The 22,682-nt window shown below is 44.0% G+C and overlaps 2 protein-coding genes across 6 annotated transcripts in view; both read right to left on the bottom strand.

Annotated features, from left to right (window-relative positions):
* Window positions 1-4,833, bottom strand: part of ndrg3a (ndrg family member 3a) — a 31,717-nt gene extending 26,884 nt beyond the window's left edge. The window contains exon 1 of the mRNA XM_071917417.2: window positions 4,701-4,833. The gene's annotated coding sequence lies outside the window, so the exon portion shown is untranslated. The remainder of the gene's footprint in view (window positions 1-4,700) is intronic.
* Window positions 4,834-5,843: 1,010 nt separating this feature from the next.
* On the bottom strand, window positions 5,844-21,582 carry phf20a (PHD finger protein 20, a). 5 transcript variants are annotated; one of them, XM_078283589.1, is made up of 18 exons: window positions 21,454-21,568; window positions 20,320-20,406; window positions 19,087-19,193; window positions 18,454-18,625; window positions 16,691-16,775; window positions 15,214-15,290; window positions 14,444-15,062; window positions 14,236-14,286; window positions 13,850-14,116; window positions 13,373-13,567; window positions 13,048-13,143; window positions 12,246-12,401; window positions 11,589-11,770; window positions 11,233-11,332; window positions 10,033-10,228; window positions 9,399-9,855; window positions 8,155-8,335; window positions 5,844-7,298 (listed from the first exon to the last, which is right to left on the bottom strand). In XM_078283589.1, exons 2-18 carry the CDS (start codon window positions 20,320-20,322, stop codon window positions 7,156-7,158), a joined length of 3,087 nt encoding a protein of 1,028 aa, XP_078139715.1. In that variant the 5' UTR covers window positions 20,323-20,406; window positions 21,454-21,568; the 3' UTR covers window positions 5,844-7,155. The 5 variants fall into 5 exon arrangements, with proteins under 5 accessions (XP_078139715.1, XP_078139716.1, XP_078139718.1 ...); XM_078283590.1 differs by lacking the exon at window positions 20,320-20,406 and having other exon boundaries at window positions 21,454-21,576; XM_078283592.1 differs by lacking the exon at window positions 12,246-12,401.
* Between the last annotated feature and the right edge of the window lie 1,100 nt (window positions 21,583-22,682).

The raw sequence follows: 22,682 nt of genomic DNA, 5'->3' as shown, positions 1-22,682 counted from the left end.
GACAACTCGGTCTCCCGAGGAACACAGAGTGGCTTCCTCTGGCGCCTTCCCCTCCCGGCTGCTCTCCATGGAGGTCGGCGGTGTCCTTGGCAACCGCGGGGGGGGGGGGACCGCCGCCGCCGTGGCGCCGCGGAGATCGAATGACCTTTTCGCCGTCATTTACATAAAGTCATTCTCTGCTCAATCATGGCAACCCGCTCACGACTTGGAACGTTTTACCGGTCCACGCGGCCGCACTTGGCATTCGGGATGCACGACGCCGAACACGGACCACTCTGACAAAAGGGAAACGGACAAATGTTTGCCTCTTTTGACACAGGCACAAGTTGATAACATTGCCAAGGCATGAGATCCCGTGAGAGCTGAGAGCTGTCATTCACTTCCAACACAGCAATAAGGCATAAAAAAGAAATGAAAGCACACGACGCCTTGTTTCTCTCCTCGCATATATAAACAATATACATGCAAATGCGTTATGACACGACCAGGGTCACGACTTACTGCCGAGCTGCACACACACACACACACACACACACACACACATATACATACACACTCAGGCCTGGGCCCAATCTCCCAGAGTGCTCTTCACTCAGTGAACGAGCGTCTGATGATTAGTGTGTGGCGTATCCTCTTCGCCCGCGTTTAACTGCTGAAGGGGGGGGAGGTGGAGGAGGGGGGGGGGAGGGCGTCCACTGGGGCGTTGTATCTGCCATTTGCTCCATCACAATTACAACCGCTAAAGCATTTAACTTCCCTGGCTGCTCCATGGGTCATTAAAGCAAACCGAGGGGCGAAATCGTCCATGCTGCATGCGGCCAATCCAGAGACATGTTGAACACGTCTTAGGGTTTGTCCATTCTGGCTGGACGAGTGTGTGCTGTGTATGCCGGCTTATTCGTATCTATGACCAACAGGGGATTTGTCTCAGAAGAGGGCCGGAACATCCTCTCTCCCTCTCTCTCTCTCTCTCTCTCTCTCTCCCTCTCTCTCTCTCTCTCTCTCTCTCTCGGTGTAACGTGGATAGATGCACAGAGCAGCAAAGCCCAATGAGCTTAATGAGATTTCTCAGAGGGGAAAAAAGTAAAGTCGCCTTTACTTTTATAGCGAGTGAGAATGAGCAAGGACGGGCTGTCGTTTAGATCGAGAATAAAAAGCATCAGAGTTAAAGGAATAGTGTGACATTTTGTTTTGCAAACAGCCGTGTCCTGTTATTTCAACAGTGCCGACGTCGCTCATAAGCCACTTTAGGGAAACAGAGGGACGAATGCAACCACTTTTTCCTACAATGTGCTATGTCAGTAAAGGCAACGGAGGGCGGTCAGCCACCTTTACTGTGCTGCGGTGATGCATCTGCAATGTGTGCCTGCAGACGTATGCGGGCGGGTTTTAAGATATACGATCGTAAATGAAGAGCGGCGCTGAAGGACGGCCCGGGGCGGTCCAGAGGTCCAACTTGGACCGCATCCATCCCTTTGGATCAACAAGCTTCCCACCTGTGCTCTGCCCCTCTCCTCCGCGCCACCTGCTGATATTACTGCTGACGCCGATAAAGAAAATGGAGACAGATAGAGTTCTCTCTCCAGCGGGCAGAGTGATCCGGCAGATAGGAGTTGCTGAGAAACCTGTGGACGCCGCTGCTGCCCCGCACGAGCCTGCTGGTGTTTTACATTCATTCAGTCAGCAATTGCCACGAGGCGAAGCAAAAAAGCACCAATATAAAGCACTTTGATGTAACTTGCATCAATATGGCACTACCTACTATGATGCATGCAATGAATTTATTTATTCGGCTTTAAAAAAAAGGTAGGTGAACTATTACACAACAAAGTAAATGGGGGTAACTTGAGTTTAAGTGGGGTCATCCTCCACTAGATCCCAGTTATTGCAGGCAGTGTCAGACAGTTAAGACTGACAGAGCAGGGACAGACGGGATCGTCGTTCAGGTAAGCTGTCTGGGAAACATTGCGGTCACGGGAAACATTTCAGAAGTTACCCTGGAACAGAGGCACGTATGCATCAGCTGTTTTTGCTCGGAGAGCTGGAAGCTGCTGTGCAAGGCTTGTGCTGTAACTCTAGGCCTGGCACAGCTTAAATTACAGATGCAGTTCAGTTACAAAAACACAGCAGCGGCAGCGGCAGCACAGCTCCAGAGAGGGAAGGTCAGGCTGAAGAATAATCACACGATACAGTGTTAACTTAGGTTACTCTCGTGGGCATGTATCTGTAAGAAAAAACAACATCAACACAAGTTGTTTGCCACAGCGGCCTGGGTGCGGTTAAACGACTGACCACAGCAGATGACTGAGAGGCAGGAGACTGGGATGTGCTGTTGACAACCGAGGCATTTCCAACAACGTGAATAAGTCAGAGTAAATGTCCATCTCCTCTGTCTCGCCCTCCAGCGCTGACAAACAGAGAGACGGCCTTGAGCTCGCTCTCACCTCAGCATCACTGTCTCTGACTGTCAGCACCACGGCTTAATTACAGCTTCCAGCTCTCTAGTGAGCATTACTTCCTGACAGTCATCCCTGAAATTCCTGTTAGAAATCCTATTCTACACAGAAGCAATTCTATGCACCAATCACTTTACAGCGAGATGCACGCTGTAATCCCCGCTGGATAGTAGTACCTCAGTACTGTGGATCCTTTATGTTGACACACATGAATTACCTCGCATCATTCACTTATATTACTACTGTTAACATTACAATACTTGAGGACACATTGTAATACTTCAAGGTATTGTTGCACTGTTTTGTTTTTACTCTGAATGTGATGTGACCCCAAGTTAGATTTCTCTGTGCACCTGTGTAAAGTGGGATCCCACAAAAGTTGAATTAGCCTAAATGTGATAAATGAAGCCTGTCAGCTACAAAAATATTGTAATAAAGTGCATAGGCCCATTTTAAACCATTCAAAATGGGGATGTCTCCATCTTGAATGGCCTTTTCCTACTTTGGAATTCCAGTGGAGGCTGCTAAACACGAGCCAAGACAGATAGCACAGAACATGAACACATCTCCTGGAAATTTCCACAAGATCTCTCTCTTAAGGTGCAATGTATGGTTTAATCAACAACTTCTGACACTCCCACCAGTTAGGGATTAGCCTTTAACTGTAATAATCAACCAGGTGGGGACTCCTTCCAAGGATATGCCAATAAACCACAAACTGCCCACTATCAGTTATTTTTCCTGCTTCCAAAACAAAAGACTATTTCACAGAGTGGCTTATAGACAGCAGTTATCTGTCAAGTCTGTTATCTATAGGCTGTGCCATAGCCTTTCAATGGGAGCACTGTTGTGAGTGACAACAAACGCCCTGGTTGTTGCTTGTTGTGTAAGCTCCATCCAAACCGTGCTGACCACGTGACACTGCTGAGGGCATTATGGGAGATAAATCACCTGAATTCAATACCACCACGGGGAAATTAAAAAATATCACTATAATATTCCTATAGGGACTCATAGTGTATATGCAGCGCTCAATACAGAGGTTATAATGACCTTATCGTACTTGATGGTATTTTTAATCTCCTATAGTATCATTATAATATTCCTATAGGGACTTACAGTTTTGCTGCGATGTTGCAGACAACAGTATCCTTCTAAAATGTATTATAGGTTTACTATAGATCTTTCTACTAACCTAAACACCTGATGCCCAGTCTCACACACTTCCCACCTGTGTGACCTTGCATGGCCACGAGTGACATTGTCATCCATCATGTGGTGTCTGAACGATGTGCCATCTGCAGCTACATCATAATGATTGATCTGATTGATCATGATGGATCGGGTCTTAGTGTAAGTCGGGTCTTGGTCAGTGCAGCTGGAATAATGTGAAGAATAGATAGATAGGTTGGGACTATGAGAGATGGTGTGTGACAAATCAAACAGGGCCTACGTGAAGGTTCCCTCTCCCAACTTCGGACAAACTGCCATCTGTTGAGATGTACTCCTAACGTAAAAACACGATATTTTTCCTATAATAAACCTATAGCCACAACTGGTGTTTGTGATGCTCAATATGAGTTTATAGTGGCCTTATCGTACTTTATGGAAGGCTATTTTTTTTTTTATTTCCTATGGTATCACTATTATATTTCGATAATATTCCTACAGGATTTTTTTTTTGCTGTGATATTTGTATAGCAACCTTCTGTTATAGCGTTGCTATAGCTTTTTCGTAAACGAATTTGCGATGTTACGAATCGTGACAGGCCTTACTGGGCTACAGATACAGCGCAAGTTACTATTGAGAGGATTCGTAATGTAACAAAAACAAAAAAATAAACAGATACCAATACTGTAACGTACAGCACTGAAAATTAAAACACTATGTAAAAACAGCCCTTGTGTCGCATCACACTTTACAGGAGCGACAATGAACTAAATTCAATTCAACTGCAGTTCTCGGATGCATCGCTTCGTTCGCGCTCAGGCAGCTACTGAATCCCCTTGTGTTTTAACATTTGTTTTTAATCTATTCATCACGGAATGCCGGTCGATCTAACGTTACGTCTGATCAAAAGATACGATTCCTATTCGTTTAACGCACGATTCGGTTCACAGAGAGCAACACGAGCGGACTGGGAAATCCAGCGAGCTGGGATTATCTATCTCCTGTGGCATCCGACACATCTGCAAGTGGGAAATCGGAAAATACTACCTCGAAAACACGAATTTGGGACTTACCGCCTCGACAAAATAAGTATCCGGTGAATCCTAGTCAATTCCTCTCGGGGTATGGGTTGAGTAACGACGTTAATTGTGTAATAAAAACTGCTCTGCACGCTGTTCCTGCCCGCTTCCTCTGCCTCAACTAGTATTTCGATGTGACTCTGGGCGGAACTACACGCTGCGTCCCAGACATTACGGACGACCAGGCGGCCAGCCAATAAGAGGAGGCGGTGCAGACAGAGAGGCGAGAGGAGCGAAGAGGTCTCACTCTGTCCCGAAAAAAATGCACCACTCTCTGCTCCCAATGGACTGAAACGTTAACGAGATATGGAGGCCCTATCTTCCATTAAAATAGATCGAAGGTTTATATAGAGCCGAAAGCCGAAAGTGCTGTTACAGCACACAGAGATCAATATCACGTTTTTTTTGCGAGGAGTAGTTAACAACTTTATATTAGGTTCTGTGCCAGATCGGTCGCTATGGTAACGGGGGGCAGCGCATGCGTGAGGTTTAACGCCCACTTTTGCGGAGGTGTCCCACCTTCCTCTTTCCCATTTTCTTTCTCCCACCTTCCCACCTTCCTCTCGTTTGTATTTTATTTTAACTATTAAGTGGCTTCTCTTTTAAAACATAGTACATCTTTGATACAAATCCATTCTAACGCCCTCAAGAGGTTAGATGCCCATGACGGCTGGTACAAGTTTTTCGGGGGTTAGGGGGCAATATAACATCCCTTGCCGTCCTATGACCACACTATGCTGGACAAAATTTTAGAGATTAACCGATTACAATTCACATCAAGTTTGTTTTGAATCTGATGATGTAACTGCACAAATCGGCTGTGCAATAAAAAACATATTACATTAAAGCATAGATGCAAGCTCTTTATTTAACCTTTATCTGTAGTTGTTGAGAAAGGAGAAAGCATTGGTCTCTACCACCTCTACTTTCAGTCTGATTGTGTAAGCGCTTGTGAAGAAAGCATGTTGCTTTAGACTCTAGATGCAACCTTTGACTTCACTGGAAGTGGTTATTGCCAGCTGGACAAATAAGAAGATCAGCAGGGCCACTCTTCTTCAAAGGCCAAACATGTCAGAGAGATGAGGAGGAACTGCATGTTACAAATGGCAAGAATGAGGCCATAGTGCGCACAACAAGTAGGCTATTAATAACAATGATAGTTTATTTATGTACCAGCAAATCTGTTTTGCATTGTTTTTGACATCTCCCCTGCTTCTAAGCCAGACACTTACAGTACAGTAGCATACAATATTATCCTTTTTTGGAGAATGTTTTCAATACAAAGATCCCAAGAAGAGCACATTTGTTGAATGACGTATTTACAAAGAATACAAAATACTGCAAAATAAACAGGTGAAATGGAATCAAGGAGGAACAGAAATTTACAGGTCAGCTGAGTAGTATTTGTCACTGACAAAGCACAAGATGCAAAGGTTTAAAAGAGACAAGTCCACATACAGTTTTCAGCGAGTCAAGTGCTACAGCAACAACGATGCAAGAGTAAATGGAAGTAAGGGATACTGTAAATGACAAACACTTAAAGATTAACTGATATAATAGGTACATCAATGAGAGGACTCTCTTAGGAAAGAAGCCAAAACAAATATTACATTTAGAAAGAAAGAAAACCAAACTCTCACTCGTCACTGTCTCTACAGCTGAAAATAAACCCCTTTGATTCCAGACAAAAATAACTTCACAGTGTAGTATAAAACTAACCCTTGAAAAGGTCAAAAACAGAACGAAACATTAGTGGAGAGATTGCTTGTACAGTGCCGTTATATATTGGATGTCTTCAAGTTGTCCTCTGTCCACATTAACAGCAAAACATAAGAGCTTTAAACACAGTATGGCATGACAAACGATGGAACCATGGAAACTGAACTATGAAATATTGTTTGAAAAAACAAAACAAAAGGGTGATCATTTTTAAGAATGGATTCAAAAACTATTGCAAAGAGGCCATGTGGGTTAACTGGAACAGGAGCTCGATTGAGATCTTTGAATATAAAGCTTTTGCATGTAAAGCACTGTGTACTGAGAGAAACAGGGCAACCTCGAACAGTAGCTCAGACAAAAGGCATTCATATGGTTTGGAGTTGCATGGGAACCATAAAAAGTGTTAACCTGGCCCTATGGATTTTCCTGCACTTAAGAGGTTACTTTTTGTGTTTAATCCTGATTCGTGATGCTTACTTTCCGTACATGTTCATATAAATATTTAGTTATATGATCACTGGCTGTAGCATTGTATTCCACCGCACAGAACCTTTCAGGAAAGGAGAAACAGCAGCTGAATTCACGTCAAAGAGAAAGCGCCAAACAGTCTCGACCTGTGCATTTGCGTTGACTATCGACATCGCTCCGACCAGAGAGCGGTGAGCTTCCTCCTCTGCATCGTCTCCGCGTGCCGTGTGGCGAGTGAGGCCTGCGTTGCTCTCTGGCGCCCTCATGTGGAGCTGCACAGGGCGATCTGCTGCACTTTGCCCAGTTCTGTCAGCAGCTGTTTCATGCGGTGCTTGAGCTGAGGCAGACGGGCCAGAGGCTCAGGAGGCTCCAGCTCCCCTGTGTAGTCCAGCCAGCTCTCCAACACTGAGGGGGAGAAGCAGAACAACTAAGAGCCAAGTACACAGTTACGATATACATGATGGGTTTCCTCTAGCCCAGAAACGCTACATGACCCGGGAATATTACAGTATGCTGATCCGGGTCCATCCCAGGTACGAGGCAATTGTCACCGCACCTTTTACATGGGCATGTCCTCTGAGCTGTCACCTTATCATTTCATATAACATCATCAAAAGCAGATGTGTTTACATTCTGTGTTCAACATCGAGCAACACGGCTCAAATACTCAACTTTCACACAAAGAAGATCCTGACCAGGGTCGACTAACCTGGGTAGAGCCTTTCACACCAACGTCGGTCTGTGCATTTCCCAGGTCACTAGTCGAATTTACATTAGGCTTACATTAGCATTAACAGCCTTTGTCTTTAGTATTAGCAATATGCTTACATTATGCTTCATAGTGGGGCTTCTTTGACAGTCAAATCGTTAGCTGTGTGAACTAGCTGTCGGATACAACTTGCACAATTCAACCTAGGCTTGGAGATAAATATAATGTTAACAACTTGAAGTAACTGACTGCTAACATCATGGATGTTCTCTTCAATCCAGTTGTCTTTCATTTGGACCTTTGTGGGTAATTTGGCTTCTTATGTCTTGACGATATCAAACGATAATTTTGGCGTTTATATAAATTGTTTTGTCCAAAGATCACTCTGCCCTGAAAAAGATCAGTCATTTGCAAATGGCAATTTCAGTAGCATGCTTTTTTACCTTTAAGATGTCAGGCTTTACATAGATTTGGGTTTGGTGTTACGTTACGTTTCCTACACTGTTAAAGAGATAAAGCTAGTGACCAAGTACAGCCCGCCCCATATCTTACCATCCAACTCCCTCTCAATGAAGTCCATCCTGTGCGAGACCTCGTCCTGGACTGCGTCTATGTGGTCCAGCAGGTTGATCTGCCACTGGTGATGCTGCCTGCTGTCGTCTGAAGCCCCTCCAGGACCCCCCCCTCCCTCCTCCTTCACCTCAGCCTGGAACCATCGGCCAGCGTTCGAAGCCTGGAGTGAAACGGTCGGACGGTGTTTTCATTACACAGAGGTTTAGGCTTCACTTGTCATTGTACATAAGCTTTCTGCTACATCAACTCACATCATTCATGCACACAAATGATAAGTAGATACATCGTGGCTATTTTGAAACAGTTCATTAAAATTGACAGAATTGGATAGCTAAATGAAAAGAGGGTTGGTGATATTCGAAGTAGGGCTGAGACAAATCCATGAATGACTTTAGCAAATCAATTATAAGAAATCCTTTATTTAAATTCCCCTCCAGTCCTTCTTTCATCTTATTCATAATTTGTGTGTCTAAACATGTCTATGTGCATGGTCTCTACGTGCACTTGCCAGCTCGTTTCACCCTTATTATTTATTGAGAGATCATGCTATTGCGTGTTCCCTGCATACTAATGGCAAGCCATGCTAAGCAACCTAGAAAAATATGCAAACTTCTATTTCACATGGGTTTTTCAGTAGTTGCATATCAGCAGCAGGAGGCAAGGTGAGCATGATGTATACAAGTTTGGTAACTGTTTGGAGAGATGACTCAAGAAGCAGAAGGCACAGGTGAGCCAAAGATGTCCAAGATTTGGGAACATTTTTTCATTGCATTTTTTAAATGTGTTCACATGTGGGAAAACTGGGAATAAAAGTTGAGAAATGCTTTTAACATAATGATAAATACATGATAAATACAACCTGACCAAATGGTATGAAAAAATATTTTAAAGAGATTTCTAAGCAGTAAATCAACTTGAAAAATCAGACTTTAACCATAACCCCTGTTTTCTTGTTTCTTATTTTCCTTTGATAATAAACTGCTGGTAAAGCTATTTTTGTAATTGTGCAGAAATGAAACTGGCTTCACAAAAGAGGGAAATATAGTATATACCGATTAGTTCTATAGGCTACACTGCCCTATAAATTGAAATGTTTTTTCCTAGATCCACTACTCACGCAAAGTTAATCTCACGTCACACCACAAGTACTGTTGGTACTGTTGGTGATATGAAGTTGAAGGCAGCTGCAGGTCTAGTTTGTCCCCTGTGGGATGAAGCCTAACCTTGATGTTGGCGCTGAGTGCTTTGGGCCTGTCCGTCTCCAGCAGGCCCCCGTAGCGCTGCTCCCTCTCCAGCAGGTCCTCGGTGCTCCTCATGCTGTCCTCCAGCTCCGAGCCCTGCCGGGTCTCCACCACCAGCCTCTGCTCCACCGCCGGGTAGTACGCCCGCGGCTTCTGGTAGCAGTGCTCGCTGCTGATGTACGAGTCCTGGAAAGACAGGTAGGGCGAGGAGGAGGAGGAGCAGGAGGAAGAGGAGGCGGAGGAGGTGGCGGTGGCTGCGGCGCGGCTCAGCTTCTCCAAGGCGTTGGACATCAGTATCTCGCCGCGGCTCATGTCTTCGTCGGGCGCCGCCGGGGACGGGGCCGCGTCGGTGCCCGGGCACGAGTCGAAGCTTTTCCGGGGCCTCTCCGCCTGCTTCCAGGGCTGGCACCACAGCCGCAGGTCAGGGTGGGTCTTGCTCCTGAAGAGGCAAAGCAAAGATCAGACTGCCGTGTGATCAACACATCAACAAATCAGTTTAGTCTGTTGCTGAACTTCATTCGGTCTAATTGTCAGTTGAATCACCCTGGATTCAATTTGACTCCAGTAGCTAACGATAACACAACCTATACTGTGCTGACGAGCCTCTTGTACTCACTGTAAGACGCTCATCTTGAGCTGCAGTCCATTGAGGACCTCCACCACATGGTGCACATCCCCCAGTAGCTGGTGGGTGGTGGCGATCTTCTTGGCGTTTTGGTGAGAGTAGTTCTCTTCCAGAAAGGAGAGGCCGTACATGTGACCGTTGCTCAACCACTCGCGGTCGTACCAGTAGCGCAGGCTCTGCCTTTGACCTGGGACACATGATGAGAGAAGTGCAAAACACATTATAAATGCTCTGTGTGCTCGTTGGTTGGTTGGTTTCTGTGAAATGCTTTTTGTTAAAGGGAATTACGTTATGCGCTCTTTACGCCAAAGCCCCAATATGCCTGCATAAGGGAAATACTGTGTGCACTTGTACACCAGGCAGTACGGTAGAAGTTACAAGCGTGACACATACCAGGAAGTAGCTCGAGATTTAATTTCTAACTATAATGGCTAAGCCAATGCATGAATGCAATATTTTGTTCAGCAATTCTCTTAGTTACAATAACACTGTGCTTCTACAGCTCTTTGGTGTTAACAGGTGGAGTTTTTAAAGTCAACACAGTTTCACTCACTCCAATCATGCAAACCCCCAAACCTCCACCTGAGCACCTAGATAACGCTAAACGCACTTGTCGTAAAAACAGCCATATTCATACAGCTTGTTACCAACACATTTACTGTATTTGTGCACATGCTTGTAAATTAGCTTGCAGCCAGTATCTTTAAGGATTGCATTTCAGCTTATGATAAAAACAATGGCTGGCAGCATTCAGGAGTATGCTGTATAGCATGAATATTCATGATTCACTCAGGTAGTAAAAATTAGATTCATAATGTAATAGTAACAGCATATTTAGATTATGTACTGTCTGACAGTAATTTATAAATTATGCATATGTGCAAAATCTCCACTGTCCCATATTCATTGTACACTTGCTATAACATACTTTTGTCCACTAGATGGCACATGATGCTTTACCAAGTCAAACAGCCTGGCTGGAAGCATGCAACCATTTCTATCAGATTAGCAGTTAGCCAAAAATCTTGCTTTGATGTCTACAAAGATAAAAGCAAGTCAAACCAGAACCATGAAACTGCACATAAAATGAGATAAAATGAGCTATTTCCACATTAAAATGAGCATTTTTATTATATGATAGTATATCATGATTATTAAAAGCTGTTGGGATTAAGAGGCGGTTTCCCTCACCTGGTGGGTCTCTGCAGATGTAGCAGGCGTATCTATCTGGAACATTGTCCTCCAAGAGGCCCATGCAGGTGCCATGTTGCCAGCACAAACACTCCTCACACTGCGAGAAGCACAAATACAATACTTAACAATAGTGCAACTCTGAGATAAAATGGGGAAAAAAAGCTTGCATTGTCTAAAAATAGATCAACAAACTGTAAATCATGACAAAAAGTGACAACTAACAGCTGCAGTGCGCTTCATACATTTTCTTCCCCCTACACAAGTTCTCATCTGGCATCACTGGCAAACTCCTAGCTCTAAAGCAGGGTGGGGGAGTGAGGTGTCGCAACACATTAACACAATGAGCAGCTCACCTGGATCATGAAGTCATTCTCCTCCTCCACCTCACAGATACACCGTACTATCTCCTGATCGCTCGTATCAAGGGCAACAGAGTCCACGCTCAAGGGCGGCGTGGTGACGTCCAAATCCACGCCGAAGTCATCGTCGCTCCACCCACAGCTGTCAGTGGACCAGTCACTGATGCTGTCCTCATCTACGGTAGAGGAGGAAAGAAAATTAGATATATTTTCAAGGGGATGGCACAGCTTGCAAGCAATCTGCCCCAGGACAAATTCAATTCAAATTCCATTTTACAAACATCTGCCAATTTAAATATTGTAAATCTACAGATTTTTATAATGCACAGTAATACGAGCTTTCGTGAATAATTATGTGGGAATTACATAATAAAGCAAGCCGTAGCAGCGAAGAACAGCTCAGGATTCAATCAACCAACCATGAAAATCAGGTCCAATCTGTGGCAGCAGCCCAGTTTTATTTCACTTGTCATTACATGGTATGAGGAAAATTGAGCAAGAACATTTGGACACAGATACCAGGAATGATGCAGATCAAATTGAGATAATTGGCTGATGGATTGAATCCAAGGGAATGGAAGAATGGAGGGGAGAGCAAGCCATATACATTCACACACACAAACACACACACACAACCATAGAGATACCCACCATCCACATGTATCTGCTCTGAGTGGCTGTATCCGGGCCTGCTGGGGTAGGCCTCAGGCTTGTGATTGTGTGAGAGGGGGAATTTGAGTGGCAAATTCAATTTGGACTGAAGACCCAATACTGAGATGTCAATATTCTCCTCACTACCTGTGTAGTCTGTTAATACAGGGAAGGGGGGAAGCAGACGTAGAACAAAATGTCAACTTTGTAAATGCTGAACAAAAGCTAGTCTAGAGGTGACAAACTGTGGCACAACAAACACTATGGAGAAATATGATAGACTCAAGAGTGGTCAGGGACAATCTTTTTATACAATGCATATAGCCCACGTTACAGGCAAAGCCTTTTAATGGTGTGAAATAACCAATCAGTGGAAGGATACATTCCAATCATATGCAACTGTGTGCATGCCATACACACTAGTGTCATTCCTAACTAGGAACGGAGACCAGTGTTGGATTGGTGTTTGAATTGGGCATTATCAGTGCCACCAAAGAAGCTGGCTATTCTTCAGCAGCACTGTCAGAGTTGTTGTACAAGAGGGTAAAAAAGCAAGCTATGATTTAAAGATGAAAAAGAGAAGAGTCGGAGCCATTTGATTGGGCCAATGAAGTGATGGAGGCCAGCAGCAGATGTAACACTACTCCCACACACAGAGGCTCAGCCACCACACCAAGAGGGGTGAATGGAGTCCTTTATGCTCCACGGCCTAGCCATGACCACAATGTCGCGGTGAGTGCACATGCAGTGGCAGCAGATACGCGGGGAGGCCCCATGCAGTACGCCAGGGTCCCCTTCTTACCAGACTTGGCCTTCTTTTTCTTCTTCTTCTTCTTTAGTTTAATGCGGAGGAAGTCCTTCTGTTTTGGTTTGTCCCTCAGTCTGTCTTTCACCGACCCTGGGCACAGTCAAGTGGCAAGAGGAAAGCCGCATGTGAGCGCAGCTAACATTGCAAGCAAGAGTTCCTACTCTATGAGCTAATGTGAAACCCTTTAATGCAAAAACACTAAACGGTGTCATTACAATACACTAAGAGGTGACACAGACAGTGAACAGGTAGGGCTGTACGTAACACAGCGGCCATTTCTCACTTCATCTACAACATCTTCTCTCCGCATCATACTGACCAATGTCAAAGCCACTCTTGTCTGCGTCTTTCTCCTGCTGCTGGCATCCGTTCCTGTCCAGCTGGTTCTCCTTGCTCTTCTCCCTCAGCAGTGCCCTCTGTTGCTGGCCCTGGGTGTTGACAGCAGGGGGGGCTGATGTGCGTCTGCCTGCAGCCTTCACTTCGCTTCGGGCGGTCGGGGCAGCTCCACCAGGGTCTAGGAATGGGAAAGAAACAGGCAAACATCAGCCCAAAGCCCTGATATATTAGCAAAGCTAGAAGTGCTATATTTACAATATAGTGTAAATCTCTGAAGTGTGTGATCCCTGATGTAAGCGTGCCATCGTTCACTATGACATAATCAGGCTGATAATAATCGGTGCGCGACTAGCGTTTAGTTCAGACACTTGTGGAAATAGCAACTGACCCAATTTGTTGTAAAGCGGCACTTTGGTCGCTACGAGTGGACTGCAAGCCTCGACTTAAGAGAGGAACTCACGCATCGAGGCGGAGATGGTGCGCCTTCTTTTGGGGCTCTCCAAGGAAGTGGCAGCCTGCTTCTCGGAGGCCCTGGTCTGGATGTTCCTGGTCGGACTGCGGTCCCCCTCCAGAGGCTGGTCCTCCCCATGGTAGTATTTCATATGGTAGTGCAGCAGCTTGGCCTTGCGAAACGACTTGGTGCAGCCGGGAGCACTGCACTTAAACGGGTTGTGGTCGAGGTTGATGGACAGGACTGGAGGAGGTTGGTTTTTGATAACCCGGTACACTGAAACAGCATCAAAAAGGTTGTGGGGAGGGTATGTGAGGTGTGGAAAAGGAGAACACACAAAGATACAAGTGGCAACTGTATTGGTTTAATAACCAGGAGTGTTGGGATATACTCACATGGTTCTCTGCTGAATCTGTTGGGGTTGTGGAAACCTTGCTTTCTTACCGCTATTGAAGATAAAGAAAATACTTTTAACAAGCAGTGGCTGGCAACTCAAATCTTGAAAGATATACCCAGATCTTATGTGATATTTACTGCACTCAATTACTCAATTTCACACTCCAGCAGAGACATTCCTGCTGATTCACTGCCACGGACACTTACGTTTCACGGGCTGGGCAGGTGGCACCTCCCCTGCAGGCTGGGAGCTATCCGATTGGCCGTTTGGCTTCTGCTCCACGTCACCATTGGATTCTGTGGTTGTCATAGTGACAGACACTTGCTCCGTCTGCGCTGACGTCTGACTGGGCAACTCTGTGTATGGCTTGGGCACCTCTGTGTATGGCTTGGTTCCATTCAGTTCTGTTTCCACCTCCTCTTTCTTTACCTCTCTGTTTAAATGACAACTGTCCTCCTTTTGCCCCTTCTCTTCTTCCTCCTTCACTCCGTTCGTGAGTCCCGTCTCCTTCTCCCCGTCCCTGGGCTTGTTCTGGCACGCTTGCTGCGACGCTTCCTCTTCCCGTTTGATCACGGGTGCTCCGACTTTAGCGGCCTCTACCTCACCGTCTGTTTTCTTGCTCTTCTCGTCGACCGTTCCCTCTTCCCACGCTTCGTCCTCCTCATCCTCACTGTTGCTGTCCTCCTCCTGGTCGGAGGTGCTGCGTCTGGCCCGCTTGTTCTTAGGGCCTCCGTTCTCCTGAGGCCTCCGGTCTCTGCCGTTCTGGACCTTCCTAACCATGTTCCTGTCGCTGGACCGACACCTCCCTCCGCCAACACCACCCTTCTATTTTGTCAGCGGGGCGACGAGCAAAAATAGAAAACAGAGTTGAATACAGCGCTCAAGACATGGACGACAGAGGAAAAAGCAGACATAGAGATAGATGATGTATGCTGAATAGGAGTTCTGGATATTCATGATCACTGATTAAATTTACCTCTTTAACAAAAGGCTTCACGTGAATCCCCTTCACCGTCTGGATGACACCATCGTAGAACTTCACGGTGTAGGATGCTGAGGGGATAAAGGGGATTAAACTGATGCAAACCATGTTTTACACAAGTGCCGGCTGCCAAACAGAAGGACGATTACTGACTCCTTTCCAGCCAGCTATGTTTGAACTGTCATTTTTGTTCTTAATGTGGGATATTCTCCTCAATCTGACTGCCATATTGCTATTAGGTGCTTTGTGGTGGCACATCAGACACACCTATCTCCAAACTGTTTCAGTTCGTTTTAAAGCGGTGCCAGTGGAGGAGAAAGCAGTTCTGCTCTTACTGGATCTCATCCAATCAACACAACGGACTGTGAAAACAAAAGTGAAACTTAAAATTCTACAGTATGCTCCAGCCTGCACACATGTGTGTGCGTGTGTAGGTATGGGCTAGGCAGTAACTTGACACGTTTTAGTTTAACTTGCCCAACACTGGGATATGAGGTTTTCATTCACGGACTTGTACCTTGTCCAGACTCGCCAATTTGAGTCACCACGCTATGCTGACAACCGTCAACGACATTAATTAAGCAACATATATCATATAAATATTTAACATTTTCTAAAAAAATAAATAAAAAAAAAGTCCTGTTGTGATACTATGCCAGAACAATCAATAAGTAAAAATACAATGAATGCACACATTTATATTGTTAGTGAAATAGATTTATAGTATACTGTTTCTACTGGGGGTGTGATGATTCACCAATTTTAACAGATGTATCGGGCTTAATGTTTAAGATACGGCTACACTGATTCAGAAAGCTTGTATCGGGCAAAATTTGGGAGGGAATCGCAGATAATATGATGCGGGCTTCAGTGTAAAGCCCGATATGACACATGTCTCTTGTTTTTTAGCATCTAATAATTTGCCGCTTGCATTGTCTGTTTCTCTCGTGTTTTCTCCAAAGCTACTTCCTGTGAGTGACTGATAGTCTAGAGCCTACATACAGCAGGTTGGCAGTCAGCCTTTCATTTTAAATATAAAAATGCATTTTTCATATTGTTTAGGCAAGCATCTCTTTGCAGAAAATAATTGTTAATAAGCAACTGCCTGTTTGACTGATTTTCATGTTTTAATACAAACAAATGAGATTCCAAATAGGTCGTTAACACCATCCTTCACTCCCTCTCCCATTACTGGATTGAGTAGATATATACCAATTAGGATATTTCTTCTCATAACCAGGCACAGTCGCTTATAAGACATATCGCACCGCACCACATCGTATCGCATTGAGACGGAGCTGAATCGAAGCGTATTGATCTGGTGGCTGCGTAAAATGTATCTACATGCATCGGATCGTTGATTGCGTATCGAGATGCAAATCGAATCGTGCTTGGATGGTGAGATGCACAACCCTAGCTTCTACTCAAAACTATATACCAGTGCTCAACACCACAACTAACTGATACCCACCATCTTTATTGACTGTAAGGACCTTAGCTGGGTAGAAACGGCAGTCAGACCAGCTGGCCAGGACCTTGTCATTCACATGAAACCCCTGGAGGAAGGACAGAGACATTCATCACAAGGGTACGTCTTTATTAAACGACCCCGTTAACAGTTCAAAGTTTGGCAAGAATGGTATCATATCAAACTATACAGGTTGAGCTTAAATCACTAGTGATCAGAGCTTAATTCAAGCATAACTAAAAATCAGTTATGGATAGGTGTGGAATGGACCAGTGGCCTATGGAGTGGCGGTTGCAGAGGGTTGGACAGGGGCGGCCATGCACGCCTCTGAAATCTGACTGATCTCTCCATAAGACATCTTGAACATACACCAATTTTAAGAATGATCTCCCTTATGAACAATAAATGTTATATTTATATTAATAGAGGATACATTTCTTATCTTTCATTTAAGCCTTATTAAATTGATCTCAGATGAACACAGAGCTCTTTGAAGTCCCCTCCTCACCGTTCTCACTTTCTCTCCTAAACCACCTCATTTCTGAACTCACTATGATCTCTAGGAATGCCACAGACAAAAAAAAACATCTAACTGCAGCAAACTTCAAGTATCCTAGGAGTAGTAGTTAAGATATGTTTGTGTTTTACCCATTTTAAATAAAGGCCATACCAAAATGTGGCTTTAAAACATTACTGTGTTTCAATAGTTTGAGCTAGATAGATGCGTTTTTTGCATGTGAAACTACAGAATTGCAGCTAATTAGCAAGCCCAATATTGGCCGAAACATGTTGGCTTGATTTTATCTGTTTGACCATGAACTAGCCTTTGATTAAAGCTTTTTAATCATATGAAGAGTGCCTTGGATTCGCCTTTTTTTGACAGTTGTGTATGTGTTTCACTTTGAAAGTAATGTGTAAAGTTGTGAAAACATGAATTGGTCGCTACTTTGGTTGGCACATGAGGGACTTAGCCCGATTATATTCCGCCATCTTTACTGATCATATGTTCACCACTAGCCGTCATCATGTAGGGTCAAAGCCTAACAGAGTGTCTTATTTGGAGGCTGGCCTTGTTTGCCTGGGAGTGACGCGTGAAGTTAGCACCTGAGCTAGCATTCATTCTGAGGCAAATCCAGAGACGGCGAGGAGAAAGTTTATAGCTGAGGAGGTTGTGGAGTCATTCAGAAATAGTGATGAGGAAGAGGCAGCCATCTGCCTGCAAAAGTTGCTATTCCACTATTGCTACATTCTCCACAAAGACACTGGTAGTGTGACAGGAGCAAAAAACACCTGGGGACACTGCTTATAAAAATTAGCAGAGCTCAAAAAGTAAAGATGGCAGAAGTGCCAAATAACTTGTAACCATTTGCACATATTTTATATCTTATTTTCTTTCATTCTCATAGTTTGCAGTGATTTTCCAATAAATAAGTAACAATTCAATTTCTCCTATAATACTGTAATGCTGTGTGAGTGATATATCCAATTATCTAAGGTTGTACAGATTTTGGGGATATATAAACTTGATGATGATATTGTGAAATATGGCAACAATATAAGCCAAAATGCAAAGGTAGGCACCAGCAGGACAATTGATGGAAGGTCTTAAAGCACATACAGACCCAGCTGCCCCTGGTCGAACTGGCCACTCCACTGAAAATTATATGGGTCCACTACTGGCTCCATGCTGCATTTACGTCATGCATGCCAACAACATGTAATACAGGCTTAGGCAAACCCAAGAGAGAACAGAAATCTTGGCTTACAGGCACAGGGGCGTCTTCCTGCAGGCCCTGTCGTCTCAGCTGGATCCGCTCCACGGGTCTCAGGTAGGGACTTGTCCAGTCAAACCACTCGTCGTAGCGGTGACTCCACTGGCGGTAGTGGATGAGGACTTTCTCATCATCATAGTCGATCTTCTCTATGTTGGCAGCATACCTGAGGTGACGAAAGAAGATCAACAATGCATGATTGAGAAGGGAGAGGAAAAGAAGATAATTCTACAAGGTTACCTTTTTTTCTTTTTACCTCCGACTTACGATTAGAGACAAGCAGCCAATGCATTTCATACACAACACAACAAAAGATGATGTAAAATATGAATTAACAGTCATAGATTCATTTTAATGGCTTTCATTATTATTCCAGGTCAGAGGCTGGGTCGGTGCCTACTCAGAGCGCACACCCATCGCCAACTGTCGTTTACTGTGGGAGGATCAGTGATGCAAGCAAAGGTCTCCAAGTGCAGTGACTGAGTCTTTCCTTAATCTTTTAATGTATGGTAGGCATACAAAATAGCTTAGCCAGGCCCACTTTGGAAAGACTAAGAATTTAAGTTAGCGAGAGAAGGAAGGGAACAGTTACAGAAATAAAGAGGAAAAAGTGGGGCCATGACTCACCAGTTTTTGAGGCTGTCTCTGGCCTCTAGCTGAGCTCCCACCTCGAATGTTATCCCTCTTCTATTAGGGGGCGTCTTACTCATACTGCCCACATCAAGGCTCACCTCCTGTACGTACGTGTACATACACACACACATACACACACACGGTTAACCAAGAAATAGACCAATCTAAACTACACCCACATGGCCTTGATAGCACTACTGAGAAAGGCCATATTGTGTCTAGCCTTGATTACAATAAATACAACCGTATCAAGGCTTCAAAATCTAAGACGTTCTCACTGTCAGCTCTCTAGCAATTATTTTACACAAGGACTACGTTGCAACTGAGTTGTAATTAAGTGATTAAAAGCAAGCAAAGGAGCTCCCTCTGTTTGCCAGCAGGACACTAGAAAGCTGGGCGGGTTTATGATTGAGACAGCTATTAAACAACTTCAACAAATAAACCTAAAGCACGCTTGTGATTTTATTTCCTAGCTCCACCTGCACCAGAGAATGGTCCTTAGTGAAGAGCATGTTGGGATATGATACTACTGGTGTACACATAGCTATAGATTACTCTTTTTGAAACACTGCAACACCATGTAAAGCTAGTCTGAACCGAGTTAACTTGAGCCATTCTCACAACTGGCAATGAAACATAACTATACCAAATATTCACTGTTAACATTAGCTACAACAGAGGGTCTGGGACCACCAGGGGTCTCCCCGGCAAAATGAGGAATCATTTAATTTCACCGTTATTTCACTCCCTGTAAGTTAGCACAATGACAGAATATATAAGAATGACTAGTTTGAGCAGAACTTCCTCTTCCTCCACCGTTAACACCGACCTACAGTAAACCTACAGGCAATTACGTATTCTATACCAAGCAAATCCTACACGGCACCATGTCTACCAACACAAATCTTCTCAAATGGGCTCCCTTACGATGCAATCTCATCAAATAAGGGCCTATCGTTTAATGCTGATCTATTTGAGGGTCCTTGGTGTTAAAACGTTTGGGAGAACCTCAGCTAGAAAACAAGGCTGGGTGGAGGAGGTCATTCTTTTCAATTTGCCTTTCATAGAAAATATCAACTCCCTCCAGATAATAGCGCCTCTTTTGTCATGCTTATCCGGTATCCGGATAACACAATTTTACTCCCGGTCCGCCCTCAATTAAAATCTGTCAGATTTACAGTATACATTGCAACAGCTTACATTAGTCCTGTGGACGATTTAACTCACCATAGTGGAGAAAGTCTCAGCGTTGTTGGTTTTCAATGCGACCTATAAACCGGATATCTTCACACTACTGGGCGACCCACGTGTTTTCTGGTCAGGCGATTTCGCGTATGGAAACAATGGGAGACAATGGCAATGACTCTAAAATGTATTTATCTGTTGCAAGCAAATATGTAATCTGTTGACACAGGGTGGACAATAATGCCCGATTCAATAAAATGTTTGATTTAAGGAAATTCTTTGTTTTAATGGCCTACACAGAGCGGCTTGAGAGAAACGAAAGCGACCAAGGCAGGGCGCAAACAGAGAGCTGGTGTGTTGATGCCGATTCATGTGTCAGGAATCAGATGATCAGCACACAAAATAAGGACTAAAGACACTAAAGGTCGGGAGATACATATATTAGGATCACACGACTCAACTTATATGTTCCATCATGATAAATTAGCGAAAAATAGTCCCCCCCACCCCCTTTGGATTTTTATACCACGCATCCAATACACTTCATATGTCTCACAGGTTTCATAACAGAAACTAAAGCGAGAAAATTTTGTCTCTTGCACTTCCAGGGAACCTTTTGTTGACCACTTCCATACAGTAATGACAGTTTATTGTCCAGTGTTTTATAACCAGTAGGCGTGGTGTGAAATAAACCACCGCCTACGTCAGCGCTTTAGGCAAATATAACTGGCTGATTGTGCCTGGTGTGGGCGGGACAGGCAGATCTGATTGGCCGCCGAGCTGTCGCTCACAGAGCTCGCCGGGGCCTCGCTGCTAGGCCTACTTCTTCATACTTTTCCTTGCCGTAATCAGGCGGCGTGGAAATACACAGAGCTTTAAACTTCCCTAACTGAGAAACCACGGACCCCTGTAGAAACACCCAGTGAAGAAACACATGCCGAACACGAGAGACGGCTCTACACCAACAAAAGGGACCACAAAGTGCACTAACACAACACTGTGTTAGCTACTTCGTCCCGTTTGTTTTGAACTCAAAAAGCCGTCATCAAAGCCAAGCCACATGCGGCATCACACAATCTAGGCTGTTGATGCACCCAGCAAACGGGCCTGTTCCGCGATGCTATCACGGGTGATAAACTCTTAAACGCGATGAGGAACACGGCTTTGGTTTCCTACCTTGGTCTCCAGTCACTCTTTGTCCGGTTGGGTGTAAAATGTGCGATGTAATCCCTTGAAGCGCAGGTACCGCCGCCTCCGTCTGTCTGGTCCAGAGCACGCAGTTGAATTTCTCTCCGTTGCATTCACCACCGGCGCGGGCAGTGTGGCGCCACAGTACGCATGCGCAGACGAGGACCCTTATAAATTCATGATAAAGATCTTTAGCATAATAACCCCAATATTGCACAATATGTTGTTTTTGTATTTTCTGTCGTATTAGTATTCATCGAGTATTTAACAAAATCAATTTTGTTGGCTGAAGCAATCGTAAATGGACAAGCCTCAACTACATAAGTCCAGAATTTTCCACAGGGCCCTTAAAACCAACCCTTAGTCTATTATTGTTATTCTTTAAATTAATAAAATGGAAGCCAAGATATATGAAGCTAGTCTTGGATATGAGTACATTTTGTTACAATAAGTCAGAAAGAGCCATGAGAGTGTACATTGGAAGTTATTTGCAATCCCCTCGTCCTGTCCATGAAAGAATATTACTCTCTCTCCTTTATAGATCACTGTGCGTATAGCTCCCCCTATCGTCCTTCCCATGCAACTAACAGTTGTTTACAGGATGTAGTGGAGGGTAAACCCCGCCAAACTCTGTTTACCCACATTAGTTGCGGATTTGAGTTTACTCACGCATTTAGGATGGCATAAATTCATATTATAATTCATATTAAGTAATATAAAAATGATGTAGGCTTAGGTTATATGAGAATAGAACATTTGAAGGGGAAAAGCATAAATTAACCCTTTTCTGAAAGTATAATTGACTTTTGTCTAAATTGATGGTGGTATTGTACACCTGATGTTGCACTGAACTCTCTCACCTAGGCAAGATTTTTCTCTTTTAAGTGAAACATCCTCAGATTTGTGCAACTCTATGGAGGTGTATCATCAACATTGATTAAATCCAGCTGTAAATCATTTTAATAATATATTTTATTTTTAAATTTTTCTCAGTTCAAAATATATATATATACTGTAGTCTATATGCATTTAATATTTGCTGCCATGCCCACTAATTTTTCAATCATTCCCTCAAATTGAGACAAATAGTGCTCAAATAAACGTTTCATGCTGTCCAATTAGTTTTACTTTAGTAAACCTTGATGAAAAATAACTACTGATAGATAATTCCATCATAAATGTTAGAAGTATACTATGCAACTATCACAGTAGAACTA

Source organism: Centroberyx gerrardi, chromosome 5 (genome assembly GCF_048128805.1).
Source record: "Centroberyx gerrardi isolate f3 chromosome 5, fCenGer3.hap1.cur.20231027, whole genome shotgun sequence".
Classification (NCBI taxonomy): Eukaryota; Metazoa; Chordata; class Actinopteri; order Beryciformes; family Berycidae; genus Centroberyx; species Centroberyx gerrardi.
Note: the sequence above shows the minus strand (reverse complement) of the source record. Positions and strands in the feature narration are given on the sequence as shown.